At 46.8% G+C, this 16,711-nt stretch overlaps 1 protein-coding gene across 2 annotated transcripts in view; it reads right to left on the minus strand.

Moving 5' to 3' along the window:
* Positions 1-740: 740 nt before the first annotated feature.
* The window catches only part of SCG5 (secretogranin V), a 53,197-nt gene continuing 37,226 nt past the window's right edge, over positions 741-16,711 (minus strand). The window contains exons 3-6 of one of the 2 annotated variants that reach the window (XM_045815867.2): positions 15,905-16,054; positions 11,989-12,101; positions 4,998-5,051; positions 741-1,318 (exon numbers count right to left, since the gene is read on the minus strand). In XM_045815867.2, the coding sequence (XP_045671823.1) occupies positions 1,223-1,318; positions 4,998-5,051; positions 11,989-12,101; positions 15,905-16,054 (413 nt within the window). In that variant the 3' untranslated portion in view covers positions 741-1,222. The remainder of the gene's footprint in view (positions 1,319-4,997; positions 5,052-11,988; positions 12,102-15,904; positions 16,055-16,711) is intronic. The other variant, XM_045815877.2, reaches the window with a different exon arrangement.

Genomic DNA, 16,711 nt, shown 5'->3' on the forward strand with positions numbered 1-16,711 from the left:
ACATAAATCGCTGACATTTAGACTTAATGTGCACTCATTAAAATTAAAACCAAGAACACTGCATCTTCCCCGCTCAGTGCCTTCTCACTGCTGTCTGTCTCCCTCTTATGGACCAGGGAGTTGAGGCCAGGGATAGCAAAGCCTGCAACTGTTGTCTTCTTTACAGTGAGGAGTGGTAAAGGGCACGGAAACACTCTCACCGGTGCCCTGAATCCTGCCGGCCTTCCACTACACTGGCTTTCCGACTTGGGAGGACTCAGCTGAATGAAAATTGCTCACCTTTTCAGAAACAGGCAGGAGAGCGCGCCTGCACCGGCCGCTCCGTCCTTGAAAAGAGGCGTGGATTGACTGACCTACTCTGTGCTCACCGAGAGACGCTCTGTGACCCGGATTGTAGGCTCTGCTGCCTGAGGACCTTGGTGGTGTCAGCCCGAGTCCCCGATGCACCCACAGAGCCCAGCCCTGTGCCTGGCATGTGGTAGAAACCCGATATTTGCTGAATAAACACGGTAACTCAAAGTCAAAGACCTCAGTCACCTCGTACTGACCGCACCAGTTCCGGCTTTTCATGGAGGCCAGGAGTCTCGGTCCCGCCATTTGTAAAATGGAGATACGGTGCCAGCCCCCACTTACTCCACAGTATTAGTGCTAAGATCAGATAAGATCGTATCTGTGAGTTTGTTCTAGTAAGCAAATCAATTGTTTTTATAATGATCTAAATAAAAAGCTTCACACCCCAATGCCTGCATACACATTTATTAAGATGTAGCCAAGTGAGATGTGTCCGCTCCTCCTCTTGACTACAGTCTTCTTTATTGATGTGTAACAACGCCCAAGGGCTGGGTGAACTACATAATCAAAATCAAATGCCAGCTTCTTACAGACTTGGCCAAAAGAGTGCAGCCCGAAACCCCACTTCAAACTGCAAGAAATCTGAGGCTATCTCAGTCATAGTCTTGCTTCTTACAGCTGTTGAGCTGTACACTTTAATTTTAATGCCCATTGCAGAGCCACAGTTAAAAAGAAAAAAGGTCTTATTCTAATTTAGTAGAGAGCAGAGCTGTCAGTGTGAAGGACAATGCAACATCAAAATACAGCTGCTTTTCATCCATACTAGTCTAAATTAGAAACATGCTGCCATTCACAGGGGCTCTAATCACACGTGCGCGTAAGCAGTACCGAGGCCTAATGGGCGGTGTGGTTTCTACCCAGCATCTTCACTTTATTCGGGGTCCTTATCCTCATCTGAAAAATGGGGGACCGACTTCTTGGCGACCACGTTGTCCAGTCTCTGTCCTTGTAGATATGGATTGACACTCTGGAAAAAAAAAAAAAGAAAGGTTTGGTATTATATGTGAACTTCAGCTGCAGACCTCTCACAGATGTGAGTGAGAATTGCTTCTGACCTCTTGGGTTAAAAACGAGGTAACAGTGGTACGTACCACCTACCCAATCATTACTCCAGTGCATCTTCAATGCCTCAGCGTCTGACCGACAGACGTGTCTAAGTGTGTCTTTCACACAACCGGAGAGTTCTTTATCCGATGCAATACGTCTCCCTCCTGCTTTTTGGCACAAAGATTTGGAGCGAACCAGCTAACAAGTTCTCACTACTAACTTAGATACCAAGCCCCATACACAATAACATTGCTATTCTATGGCCTTATTTAGTGGGAGAGCGCATGGGAAATGCATTACATTATAAGAATGTTCTGAAGAAGACAACAGAGCAGGACCAAGCAGGAATTAGCATCTGTGGTCTGGTCACAGGACATCCCGTCGCTGGACTATGCCAGTGTTCTACTGAGAGGCCCTAGCAATCATTTCCACCTTCCCTCGGTCAAGTTCAAAAGCTGAAGAACAGAAGTAAGGTATACACAAGGTGCCTTTAGTTTTGACTCAAGTCTTCATAGTCTTAAATCTTTCATCTGTTGCTCCTCTGAATGAGTCAAGGTTTTTCCAGTCCTTCTCTAATACATATCTATTTTTCGAGGTTTGGAGTTGAACTAGTAATTGGAGCTTTACAACATAGTATTTAGCAAGCAGAAAAAATTTCAAAAGTTTTGGAAGATACTTGTTTATTGAATTCACCTTCCGGTAACTGAAAAAAATGTCAGGAAGAAGCTCTAGTTACAAATGGTCAGCTATCCCAAGTCCCCGGGAATGAACAGCGGCAGTTCGGGGGGGGGGGGGTCCTCTCTCGCCACTGGGACATTGTCTGCCTCGGCTCTTTTGAAGGGTGAGCAGGTCATCCTCCAAAAGGAATGGACCCTGAGTTTAGTGTTTGTAAATGTCCTTCCACATTCTCACAGCTAAGAGCATGAATCATGAAAGGCCCTACTCATCCAGCAAAAATGCATTACAAACAAGCTGAGAATTACAAAGTGTGTGATGTCTTCATCATGTCACAAAAACACAGTACTGTGCTGGGAAGGCATCTTTAAAATACTTAAAATAACGAAAATACTTCTTATATCAGAGAGTGTCCACTAGAATGGCCTGGCTTACTCCAGAGAGTCATGTTAGAATCTCCAGGTGGGTGAAGCAAGCGTAGACTGAAAAAGTGAACTCAATACCAAAAATATCTTCATTGTTTTTTAGTAACAGTATTTATTCTGAAAATTCTAAGACATTAAAAAGGGTATGAGATTTTCACATTTATCAAGTATGGGAATAAAAGTTTGATAGACCCTTTAAATAAGATAAATAGTAGATTTCAAATATTAACAAGATACATCATGACAGTTGTAGTTTGCCAGGGTGATCACTTAAAGGGGAATTGGCCTTTTGACTCACAAAGCAACTTGGAATTCGGTGGGATTTGAGCGAATACAGAGAGTTACATGAAGCCATCTAGGATTTGGTTGTAACTCTGGGGAGGATCCCTCTTGGTAAGGGGACTTTCACAGGAGCAAGTCCTTCTGCCCAGACGCGGAAAATGACAAATATTGGAGGGCAGGGGGAGTCAATTAATGAGGAAGCAAAGGGAGCAATCACTTGACCTTTTTTTGATAAATGTTCATTAGTATTGAATCTTAGATGTAAGACGAATAATAGTAATGATACTTGATTTTAATTATCTTCCGAAGAACTCAAGGCACTTATACATTTATCTTCTCTCCTGGGTGAGAGAGACGGGCCAGGTTACAGAGAGGACATTTTCCCCATTTTATAACTGGAAGAACCATTGGGATCAGATTCCTGCTTCCGGTGTCCTTTGGAAATCCACAGCAGACACTGAGCTTCGCTGGAGAAAGCCTTGGTGATCGGCGCACTCGAGGAGGTGAGTAAAGTCTTCGATTAAGTGGAAGCATCACCTGAAGCTAGTTTGGTTCCCCCTGCAGTCCTGAGAGGGCCAGGATTAATGGCAGGGCCATGAGTTTCTGGAGCTGTCTGAGAATGGGAAGAACTTGATACCACTGGGTCAAAATGACCCTTATTTTCATAAATTCTAAGCCTTTCCTATGTGGAGGAAGTTGAGGCCAAAGTACAATCCTTTATAACATGTGTCCTAGCCAGAATTCTGAGTTTTGGTAATCACGGGTCTCATGGAAACATGACCTAAATCCTGACCCACGGTCATTAACCAAGTCAGGGCAGAAGGAACGGTGAGCCAGGAAATAGAGACAATTAAAGCTTCATGCTAAGTTATTCATGTTGGGTCGGTCATTGGTCTTATTTGGAAAGGTTCTTGTGGTGCCATGGGGAGACATTCAAGCCGTCTTACTGGCAAATTATGTGTATTCTGAGCTCCTGAAATAGCATTTCTTGATGTTCTCTCAAGACCACATTACACCCTTCAGACCCTTTCTGCCACCATTTGCCATCGGAAACTGTAATCACCCAAGAAAAACCCCTAATAACCCTCTGAACTCTCCAGAAGAAGATGTTTCCAGACAACTCTGCTTCTCAATGGAAACCTGGCCACGTGTCATTTGTATCTTGTCAGGCAGCACAGGGGCTTGGAACTTTCTGTTGCGGGGGCCTGTGAATTAATGCTGCACCCAGAATTCTACACCTTGACCAGATTCGGCAAAACCATGCAGAACGGCCGCAGCCACCACTGTCCAGATCCCCAGATGTTGCCAGGATCCAGGCACTTGCTGTTCTAAATAAACAGTCAGTGGCCTTGGGTATACGGTTTGGTTTGTCTATTGAACCAACACGGTGGACCCTCTGGCAGCACTAGGCTGTGGAAGGACAGGACTTAAACTTTCTCCTCCACCTGATCAGAAAAAGAAGGCAGGGGCCAGGCGCTTCTGTCCACGAGGGCACCAACGGGTGATCAGAACAGACACTGATCACTGATTCAGTCTCCAGGCCACAAAAGGCACCGGACACTGAGAGCAAACCTGACACCAGGCTTTACAAGGGGCAGCACTGCAGCGGCTATATGCACAACACCCAGCCCAAGGTGTCGCCATGGGCAGCCCTGAGATGGGAGATGCCTAAGCCTGCCAGCAAATTCACCAGCCAGCAAACCAATGTAACAGATCTCGTGGATTTCACGTCAGTCTGGCGAGGCGAAGTAAGAGGTATGTAGGAGGAATGAGGTTTGGTCATCTCATCTTGGCCCCTACATTCCTTCAAAATTACTGCCCGGAGCTTGAGTTCACCAAGCGCTTCCTTGTTCCTGTCTTGTGTGTTTATGTAATTGGTGCAGATGTGTGAGCAGTTGCCCCCAGCGGCCCAGAGCCCCTCTGAGGAAAGACACCCTCATGCGCTTCCCGAATTCCCACACCCAGGGGAGGGATGCAATCCACATCTCGCGAATGCAGTGGAGGTGGCGCGATCACCACCAAAGAGGGCTCCGCTCAGAACCCCGTGCTAAGTGGTGGGCACGGCACGGCAGGAACCAAGGGCGTGACCCTTGTTCCCCGGGACCCCAGTCGTGCCCTCCCAGGATGGCACGGGAGAGGCTTCGGCTATTTTCCTACAACAGAGGGTGAGTTACACTCAGAAAGCTCCCACCAACAGCCCAGCCCGCCACACGTTACCCTCCGCTTTCGTGTCTGTCCTCCCTTCATCTTCTCATAAAGGAGCTTCTTGTTCTAGAATGGGGAGAAAAGAAAACACAAATGCGCAAGTACGGATCAAATTTGGTGAACGTCTATTTTAGAAGCAATACTTGGTGTGTCCCCCTGGATATTTGCATACACATATTTTGGAAACAAAGCTAGATGAAAGGAATGTCATGTCAGAAAGACAGACCACAAGAGAAAAGCTGGTGGTTGTGTAGCTTTTAATAAAGTTCTCTGCAATGCCCCGAGGCCCACCAGTGTCACCAACAATCATATAAACAGGAAAATACGACATTCTAAAACACCCGGGGCCCTGGACACTCAGCTCCTCGCTTTGAACAGCCTTTGTTTAAAACAAACAGTTCTATCTCGTTTTACTTTTGTATCCAACTCCCTTTTTATGAGCTCTGCACATAAACTGTTCTCTAGAGGAGTGTCTGACTATTAATAACAATCCTCTATGTAAATAAACGAGACATCCTGACTTCTGCGACCTTTCCTCCTGTGGCTTCAGTCAGTGTGTGCCCCCAGTCAAGACAATCGGAAAACCATTTGGTCTATAACATTTTTAATAGAGTGAACCTTTTAAAAACTGCCAAAAAACTTCTTGGCAGAAGGAAAGCTATGTTGGGGGGAAAAAAAAGCGGGCTCCGTTACCACAGTTTGTATAAGTGTTTCCACATATTGTTGTATTTCAAACACATAGTGGGCTTAAATGAGCTCGAGAACATCAGACACATGCGCCACAGATTTCTCCTCTTCTGAGCTTATAAAAGACAGAACACTTCGTCTGAAGGCAGAACGGGAGAAGGGGCATTGGGGGGACATACTTGTGTTGGTTTTTTAATTCGATTTTTTTTCCATCGGAAGGGAAATAATGTATAAGAGAGATGATTCATCTTACTCTAAATAAAATATACTGACATTGGGGTTTTTTGTTTTTTTGTTTTTAAGAGATGACAGAGTTCCGTTAAGGAACAAGTTTATACAACGCTTCTATCCTCTGAACTGCTCGGATATAGAGACTTTTTTCTTTAAATGGTAGATCTGGAAATGAAAACGGCAAATGCCAAGAACGAGCTCGGTCATTTTCATGTCATTAACATCTACCCCGCCCGACCTCGACTCCGCAGGGAGCCGGCCTCGCTGCCCCTCTCGCTGGGGCACTGGTCGGTCTAACCCGGGGAGGGAGGCGCGCGGACGGGCGGCTCACACCCTCCAAGAACCAGCACGTGCTCCGGCTTTCCCGTTGCGCAGAGCACGTCCGCTAGCTCGTGCCAACGCTGCGGAGGGGCTGGGGGCTGCGGGCGGGACCGGAGCTCTTCCTGCGCACCCCAGGTCCGCGGCCCGAGGGGGTGGGAGGGCACGGGGCCGGGAGGAGGGGTGCGGCAGCCCGCGGCCGAGCTCCACGGCGCCATCAGCAGGGCGAAGGCGATATCGTCGTCGCGCGTCTCCTTGGAAGGCTGCGGGGCTGACCCTTCCGATGCAGAGCCTTCATTCAGAAAGAAGTGCAAAAAGTCTGGCAAGTCTCCCTCTCCGAGCCGGTGCCTGGGTTTGCCCACGAGCCAGGGTTGGGATTAGCCGACTGATGCTTTCCCGGCTGGGGCATTCCTGACTTAGAGGCGAGGACTGGCAGGTACAGTGTGGGTAAGAGAAGTCTAGGAAAGGAACCAGAAGAAAGCAGCCCCTCCCCAGACACCCATTCCTTGTAGATGGGGTGGGGTGGGCCTGTTTTCCATGTGAGTAGCAGGTTCAAGTTCACAAAAAGGGCTTTCCATTGTGCCATCAAGATTTTGGACAACTGCCCAGATCTTGGTTTCAAATTCCATTCCTAAATGGAACCAGGGAGACTTCTCAGAGAATGTCTGATTCCAGGGCTAGGGCAGGGAAAGTACGAGGATCAATGAAGCCGGACTATCTAATTGTGACATAAAGTAAGAACTGCTCAGAAACCGATGAGTCATGTCAAAAGGACAGAGAAGCCGGCTCGGAGAGCCCCACTGGCTAAATCTAGGACAGTCTGAACACCTCAGTAAGTAATAATAGGAATCCGCGAATCCATAGTGATAAGAAATAAACAAATTTTTAAATACATAAATGAATAAATGGAGGAAGAGGGGAGACCCTTGCTTAGAGTAGAATGCCAGCCAATAAAAATGTAGAATGAGTAACAGTTTAAAAATCACCGTTTGACAATACCATAGTTATCATTGATTCTAGCGAGTATCATCAATGAAGACTAAAATTGTTGGCTGCGAGTTCAATGGGGACAGAACATTTATACAACCTGAAAGTATCTCACCAGAGATTATTAATTTCAAAGGGAAACAATAGTAATTTTACATTTGAGAAATCTGGCTGACATCACTTAGACCAGGTCACCACCAAATCTGGGACAAAGTAGCATCACGTGTCTCCTGACATCAACAGTTAAGAGGAACATCTCAGGCACAACTCAAGGCTAATCACATGGAAACATGAGGCAAACCCCAAGGGAAGAGCGTTCGGCTCTTCAACTGGTTTGAGGTCCTGAAAGACAAAGAAAGGCAGAGAGGGTCCTTGTTGCCCCATTTCTTTCTTGGCTCAGGCTCTGGCCATGATCAGCTGCTTCTGGGGAAGGGAGAGACCCTACTCACCCCAGTGGGCTGATGAAAAGCGCTTGGAAGGGAGAAACATTTGCTTTTTGAGATAACTTTTTCCAGAGTAGCAGTGAGCAATTACTATGCTCAGGGGGCGACTGATACCTATGATGGCCAGTCTTTGGGTATAGCCACTCGACGCCGGGGACATGTGCACTGTCCGAAAGGCAGCCAGTCCTAGACAGGACGAGATGGGACCCCTGTACAGGATGCATTATGAGCCACGAGCCATGAAAAGATAAGAACTCAGTTGTTAAGGAACTCCTGGAATCAGATGGTCCAGTTTACCCCCTAAGCCTGGCTTTTCTCATCTGTAAAATGGGAATGATCGGGACGGGCAGGTCGAATGAGATAATTCACGTACAGTATTTAGCACAACGTCTGGCACACAGTAGGTGCTCAATAAATAGGACTATTTACTACCATATAATAAAATACAATGTCTATTATTCTTCATTGTCATTCCCGTCATCTAACGGAGGGCCTGGAAGGCATGTGACGTGCATTTAACAAATGTGTCTTGATGCATTAACAAAGAGAAAGTAATGCAGGAAACAAGGCAGACGCTGATATTTATAATATATGAATCACTGCTAAGGACCTAGCCGAGCTCCAGCTAATGTCAAAAACAGGCAAATGTTATTAGCATATAAGGAATCACGGTGTTGTGTGCCATTCTCTTGTGCAAGACCATTACTTTGTTAACTTACAATCCAGCTGAGTTTAGGGCAAGCTTGAGACCATCCTTATATGTAAACCATGAGGAAGGCCTCTCAACCCCAGCGCAGAAAAGCAAGACATACAGTAGTTCCCCTTTATCCGTGGTTCTACTTGCCACGGTTCTAAGTCACTGGTGGTCAACCACGGTCTGGAAGCAGATGACCCTCTGACATGTGGTCACTTAATGTTACATCACAGTGCCCGCGTTATGCGCCTCACTTCATCTCATCACAAGAAGGGTAATATAGGTACGATAAAGATATTTTGAGAGTGAGAGAGACCACGTTCATATAGCTTATTACAGTATATTATGATAATTGCTCTATTTTATTAATTGCTTTTAATTTCCTACTGTACCTAATTTATAAATTAAACTTTATCATGTATGTACAGGAAAAAACAGTATACATAGGGTGTGGTACTCTCTGCATTTTCAGGAATCACTGGGGGCCTTGGAACAAATACCCCTCAGATACGGGAAGACTACTGTACTCAATTCACACATGTGAAGATCAAGCAAACTGGGGCACCTGGGTGGCTCAGTCGGCTAAGCGTCTGCCTTCGGCTCAGGTCATGATCCCAGGGTCCTGGGATCGAGTCCTGTATCGGGCTCCCTGCTCAGCGGGGAGCCTGCTTCTCTCTCTGCCTGCTTCTCCAACTGCTTGTGTTCTCTCTCTGGCAAATAAATAAAATCTTAAAAAAAAAAAAAAGGACCAAGCCAATCATGTTTCAGTGCCAGGTGGTAATGAGAAAATAAACGAGAGAAACTTAAGTTTAAATAAACACGTAATTACAGATGATAAAAGGTGTATAAACATTGTTCCTGATCATTGATCTGTAATAGTAATCTGTCCAGGTTTTCAAGAGGAGGCAAGGAAAGTTCGCGAGAGAGAAGTTTCCATCTCTCCTGCTTCCTCCAAAGGGCTCGCTGCCCTCACTCACACTTTTCTCAGTCTCTCCCCTGCTCGCTTTTGCTCATTTCCAGCCTACCAGTCAGTCCTTCGGGGTACCTTCTCCCCTCACACTTCAGGGTTACCTTCAACTTCCTCGCAGGCCATCGTACAGCTGGCCGTGCAAGGCCTCCGTCTTGGATATCGCTCTGCCCTTCTCTTGCCTCTTTGCCAGTAATTGTACTCCTTCATTACTGGGACCATCGTAGTCTTAGGACTAAGGGTGCTCACGGGACAGCGAGAACACGAAGCTGGACAGCGCTACGCTGGGTTCATTGTGTTTTCATGCATGTCCTCTCAACCCCGAGGCGGTAACCTCATGGAAGACCAGTCCCATGTTTTGAAGACTATTGTATATCGCGCCCCTAGCACTGCGCCTGGGACAAAGCGGTCTCCGTATCTTCCACTTGCTCTTTGCTGAACCTGGCCCTTGCTTCTGTTTGCCAACACTTCGCCCCTCAGTTGTGGAGTCCTTCCCAGGGCTCCTCCATAATCTCCTACTCTTTCCCACCTTCTCTGCTCCCCTCTTTCCCTCCTACCTCCCTCTCCTCTTCACTCCATCCTTGAAAAACTTCTCTAAGAGGAAAAGTTCATGCTGTTTCCCATAAACTCGACACGGCTTTTCTTTCGTCCTCATGCTCTATTTGTACCATATACCAGCTCTAGTTACTTCCCCAGCCGCCTTCGAAATGTTGTGGGTTCTCATCACACCGGTAAGGTTCACTTGAACCCACTACAGCCATGGCCTTCATAACTGGAACTGCTTCCGATATTTTTTTTCTTGCCTCCATATGGCACCAGAACAGCCTCTTTCACAGAAGACTTCCATGAGTCCAGTCTCCTATTCAAGAACCTAGAGATGTTTGCCTATGTAATTCAACACGTCCAGATTCTACCAGGAGGCTTCAGAATGGCTCCACAAACCACGTCTCCCTAACAGAACCACTTATGAAAAAGAAGAGAAATAGAACTAATGCATTTTGAAGGAAGCAAAATTAAAACTGCGCTGGTGTTTTAAGATGGGAAATGTGTCCACATCACGGGTAGAAGGAATGGACTCCGTGCAAGGTTAAAGCAAGGGTAATGGAAAAAGGCAGTGGTGATTCAGAGGGGAGGCATCTCTCTCTAAAACAGTCTAAAGGGAAGGGAGGGATTTTAGTCCTAAGACTACGATGGTCCCAGTAATGAAGGAAGCAAGGTCAGCTGCCAGCAATGAGCTGAGCAGGGACTGACAGTTCTGGAAAGCCTTAGGCTCACTCACTCATGCCACAGATGTACTGACCTGCTACGTACCCATGAGTTAACCCTCCTTAGTATTCTCCCGCTTTTCTCATGGGGCTTCAGCATCTGATTACATAGGCCCGACCACAGGAGCACAGCTCTCTCCCCATTCAGTTTGATCTTGTTTGACTCACTGTCCGAGCCTGCTGGGATCTTCTTGAATCCTGACTCTTGTCATTCAGTGCTCTCCCTTCCAACTTTGTGTCGTCGCTTGAGAGGCTGGTAAGTACGTGTTCTATATTTTCTATGACAAACGTTTCTAAAGATGTGCAGTGGGGTGGCGCCAAACATGCGGGGTACCACGGGAAGTCTCCCTCCTTATTGACACGGACTCTTTCACAAGCCCCCTTTTGGTGAGGTTCTCTTGCCGAGGCGGCATGTCTCCACCTACTCCAAGAGGACATCATGCAAGAGCTCACCAAGTACTTTGCTGAGCTCCAAAAGCACCCTGTTCACTCCGTTTCCCTCATCAGGCTGACCCGTAAAGGAATAACACCGGCAAGTAGAAGAGTATAGTCAGATCGACAACACTTGTTTTTAACCTACACCAAATGGTGAGGATTTCTCTTTCCAAGTGCCTACCATTTCTTTAACGGACAGTTAGAGATCCTTGCCTGGTACTACAGCAAGTTCACTGCTCCACATTTTGGAAATTTTCTTCTCTTTCTATAGAGCAGAATTACATAGGTCTGTTTCTAAGCTTCTTTTTTTTTTTTTAAAGATTTATTTATTTATTTGAGAGAGAGAGAGAGCATGAGTTGGGGGGCAGAGGGGGAGGGAGAGAATCTCAGGCAGACTCCATGCTGAGCACAGAGCCTGATGCAGGGCTTGATCTCAGGACCTGAGATCTCGACCTGAACCAAAACCAAGAGTCGGACACTCAACCAACTGAGCCACCCAGGCGCCCCTGTTTCTAAGCTGCTGACATCATTTTTCCTTGGTCCTGCAGAGATCATCTCCCTCAGTCTAGAGAGAGAATTTGCAAATTTTCTCAGTAACCTTTTTTTACAAAAAAAAACCACAAAACACGAAAACAAAAAACCCCCATATACTTCCTCTATGACCTTTGTGAAAGCCTGGCGAGACTTTAGGATGTGTTAGGACACAGGCTGTGGAGGAGCCCAGAGTCGAAGTCTCTGGAGACTACAGCTGCTGAGATGGGTTCAGGTCACTGACTCTTGGGATGGGTTGGTATCTTGCATCCTAGACATGCATGTGGTTTGGTAATTACTTAACTCCCTCTCAACCAGAGATTCCTGAAAAATCAGCTTCTAAACAGTTGTTCTTCTCTCACCCCACCCACATCACTCATCCCTGCCATCGGTACGTTCAGAATATCAGAGTACAAGATCTACTAGTCATTGAGATTGGACTTACCCACTTGCCCAAGCCTGGGTAGTCATGTTCTGGATCAAAGAGGTGCTGGTGCAGCTGGAATTCTCGACTGAACTCTGCTGTGTCGGGGGTGTTCTCTAGACATCCATCATCTGCTGCAAACAGCAAAAGGCTTTTGAGGAGCGGCCGAGGCACCTATTGTTATTCTAAGAGTGAATTTATTAAAAACAACTAGACACCCAAAGATCAGCATCTGTCCACATCAGTCATTCTGGAATTTGCTCATCCCAAACTCTCACTCCTCCTCCCACCTGTGGCAGAGACTGGTTGGCTACTCACCAAACCCACTTCCCTTTCCCCCTCGGCACACGGCTAATTTCCCAGCCTTGCCTTGCAATCAGGTGGAGTCATATGCCTGAGTTTGTGCCAGTGGAATGCGGGCAGGAGTGATGTGTTCCACTTCCAAGCCTGACCCATAAAAACCTCCTATATGATCCCCTCTTCCGCCCCCCGCCCCGTCTGCTGTTCTGCTCGCTACACGCTGTCGACCAGGGCAACCGTGACTGGCACGTGTCAAGAGCACAGATGGCACTTTGGGCTGCTGAACCATCCACCCTTACCCACCTCCAGCAGGACTTCACATGAGCGAGAAATAACCTTCTATTGTGTTACCACTATCATTTTTATCTAAGAGCGAATAGTTCCTCAACTAGTGTGCTTCCATTCTGCATGACTCACCGTGTTTTCTCTTGGGTGAGCTCTTTAGAAACAACTTCAGCTTCCTGGAGAAAGCACCTTACATAAGAATGACAACATCACCAGACGTACTAAGGTGTGTTATAGCGGTGATGGCGTAAGCTTGGAGTCAGACCCGCGCTCAGGGTTCCCATCCCAGCTCATGAGTGACAGATGGTCTTAATTCCTTGGGGGGATTAACTTTGTCTCTCTAAACCCATTTATCCACCTACGAGAGGGGCAGAATCAAGGACTTGCCTTACTGGGTAGCTGTGAGAAACAGATGATCACACACTGAACACCTTGCACGTAACAGGCTCACTCTGCGTTAGCTCCCTTCCCACCATTTGTCTTTAATGACAATCGATACCCTGACTGCTCTTTGAAAGAAAGCATGTCTTTCAATCAAACCCAAGAAAGGTTATCCCACTTGGCTGCTGCTTTGACCTAAGCCCTATCATTACGAGACGTGATGCTCTGAAATTAAGTTCTTTTATTCTATCTCTAATGTACTTTTAGACAATAGCTTCAAAGGGTGGGTGGCAGAGGAGGGAGCGTGAATTTTGCACAGGGCTGGGGGGAGGAAAGAGAGTCCTTTTGCAAAGGGATAATGAGGCATCAAAGTCAATGCTAAAAGGAGTCCACGAGAACCAGCCAGATAGGCCGGTCTCGAGACTGCTCTGAAGCCTTCCAGCAGCCTGAAGCATCCAGTGTCTTCACAGCAAGAAGCCTGCGTGGGAGTCATTGGGTTCGAACAACCCCCTAACGTGGCTCCCCACTTTTCAGGGAACCGCTTATCTAACTTCTTCATCTACAGCAATTACCATGTAGGAAAGAGCCAATCCTGAGAGTTCAGGCAGTCTGCATATGGCAGCTTAACAAGCTTTTCATAATTGTTTCTCCAGTACTTCCGAGTGGGCCCAGATTGCGATGTAGAGATATCGCCCTGCTCTGGGAACGGCAGTATCTCAGGGCCTGAAAACATGCCCTGGGATTCGCATCCTCTGCCTGAGGACACCTTCTCTGCATCCCGCGGCTCTATCCAGGGTGGCTGGACCGGGATTCAGAAGAGAGCATGGCAGGGGAGGGGGAAGCCAAGGTTTTATTCTTGGATTGCTCAACTGTGCGGCGTCATGATTCTCACTGAGGCATACCTCAAGCAATCTCTTACAAATAACGACTAAATTTAGCTGGCGACTTCCTTTCTAGAATGAAAATAATGGTAGAACAAAGTGGGAGAAGCATGTTCGTTTAGTGGCCGATTAGCGAGGAAAAATGGCAGACAATGTGTGACGAGAAAGGGTCTGGGAGCTGTCGTTTGATGTGGCTGCATCAGCCCCCTGGGCTGCCCCGTCTCAGAGCTCCTGTGTGCACAGAGCTCGTGCTTGATTACACGGATCTGGACACTTTCCTTTCCTAGGACAGCCTAGAACCGCATTTCTGTTTTTGAAGGCACTGACTATGTCTTCTTTTTACCAATGAAGAAACTGAGGCACGAGGAGGTAGGCTGACTCACCATAGTTAGGACTAGACCTCGGATCTCTTGGCTCAAACTCTGTCTAATCTCCTACAACAACGGGTCTCAAGCTTTGGTATGTGTCAGAATCTCATGGAAAGAAGGTTAGAACAAGGTTTCTGGGGCCTACCCCAGGAGTTTCTGACTCAGTGGGCCTGGGGGAAAGCCTGAAAATCTGCATTTCCCACAAGTTCCTGGGTGACGCTGATGCTGCCGGGCCTGGGGCCGCACTTTAAGAACTACTGTGTGTACCATATTATATCTAATCAGTTTAACCAAATCCTCCTGGAGACTGCGGCTCTTCAGATTCTGCACTGGTCTTTCCTCCTACCCATCCCAAACCCTACAAGCCCGGACAACGTGGCCGCAGCGATTGGCTCTGTGCAGTGATTCCGGTCTTCCTGCCGTCGGCCCGGTATTTCTACATTGGCTTCGTTACATCCTACTACTCTGGTTGTTCCGGAGGCTGTGTGCCCCAGAGAAAACAGACACTTACCCTAAATGAAAGGAGGAGTATCTTTCAGGAAAAGCCTCTTTCGGAGAAAGCCTGCATTGTGTTTAAGAAAATATGAGGGGCCAATACTGTCACAATTTTCAGAGCAAGACACTATGTCATGGTGGGTGAGCACACGGTCCTGAATCAGGTAGACCAGGGTTGGAGTCTTGGCTCAGCTACTTGCTAAGTACATAAGCTTGGGCAAGCTACACTCGAAGCTTCAGTTTCCCTACATGCAAAGCAGGGATAATAAATACCAACTATTGTTATTGTAGGCTTGGGGAAAAAGACTGTTCTTGCTAGCAGTTAACACAAGCGCAACAAGAGCAGTGCATTATTTACCAGCGCAAAACTAAATCTAATCAGGATGCCATCTAATGAATCTTTACTTTGTGCGAGGTGCTGTGCTGAGCGCTTAACATGGATACGTTCATTTAATTGGGACAATAACCCCCATTTTGCCAATGAGGAAACTGAGGTGCAAATTGGTTAATTAGCTTGTTCAAGGTCATATATCTTGACCTTGGTTTTGAATTCAGGAAGTCTGAATTTAGAGCCACTGCTCTTAACCACCAAGGTTAGCTGCTCAAGGCCCACCGTTAAGTGTAGTCCACTCATCATTCATTCTCTTTGGCATCAGGGAGTAGGAAAGTGAGAGGGAGACACAAGACACAAAGAAAGTTTCAAGCTTCTCCCTTAACCAACTTCTTATCTTCCTGGACCCCCTGTCTCTCATGCCACCGCCTGATCCCAAAGAAATATTTCAGGATAGATGCTGTTTTTGACATGGTTAAAATGTCGATTGTCAAAGGCAGTGAGGAAAAGGATGGACGTGTATAATCCACAGACTAGTGCGTTCCAAAGACACTAAAGTGGGCAGCAACTGTATCATAGAAAAAGCAAAAAGAAGAAAATCTTTCTCCACTTGTATTAAAAGAGTAGCAGGTGCAGAAAAAAAGCATCAATTCCTAAAGAGGCAGAGAGACTGAAGGTAAAGCTTTGGCAAGGGGGGTCTTATGTGGGTGTATCTGATCGCCAGAACACGCCGAGGGTTCTCGAATAAATTTCTCTTTCCACTCTACCTCCAAATACATAGGGGGGTCATTAGAATAGAAATACTATTTCTCAGAATATTTGTGGCGGATGTTAGAATTTTTAATTTCCTCCCAAAGACTCTACCATCCATGAGAACCCAAGGGCATGCCCCTTACCTGTTTTTCCAATGGGGCAGGGATTTGGAGGGTCTGGGTAGCCCTGGTCTTCACTAAAGTCCTTAGGAATGTTGTCACCAGTCAACTCTGCCACAATGTTTGGGATGTTGCCAAAAGGACCCAAGTGCTGAAGACCTTCGTGAGCTCCACCTGCCAGGAAATCAGAGTAGTTCACTTCAGTGCAGTTAAATTCATTTCAACTAATATTGACTCAGGCAAAGCACTGTGATCTATACTGTGGAAAGAGAATAAGAAATGGAATAGTTCCTGCCCTTTCGGGCTTAGAACTTTAGTTGTGGGGACAGACACATGCCGCACATGTACCATTTCCACACAAGGCACATTAGATACGTGTCCTAATAGAAATATTAATACAGCATCATGGGAGCACAATGAAGGGAGAATTTCATTTGGCTAATAGGATGGGGAGGGCTTCATGGACAAGCTGGAACTTGAGTGGCACTTGGGGGCAGGGTAGGGGAAGAGACAGGGAGGCAACTGCAGCCAGGCATGAGAATAGGCTGAAAATCTGCACATTTCCAAAAAAAGAAAGAAAAGGGCCACCTGGGTGGCTCAGTAGGTTAAGTGACTGCCTTTGGCTCTGGTCATGGTCCCAGGTCCTGGGATTGAGCCCCGCATCCGGCTCCCAGCTCCCTATTCAGCGGGGAGCCTGCTTCTCCCTCTCCCTCTGTCTGCCTCTCCCTCTGCTTGTGCTCTCTCTGTCTCTCTGTCAGATAAATCAATAAAATCTTAAGAAAGAAAGAAGAAAGAAAGAAAGAAAGAAAGAAAGAAAGAAAGAAAGAAAGA

Source organism: Ursus americanus, chromosome 36 (assembly GCF_024610735.1).
Source record: "Ursus americanus isolate L20-20 chromosome 36, mUrsAme1.1.p, whole genome shotgun sequence".
Classification (NCBI taxonomy): Eukaryota; Metazoa; Chordata; class Mammalia; order Carnivora; family Ursidae; genus Ursus; species Ursus americanus.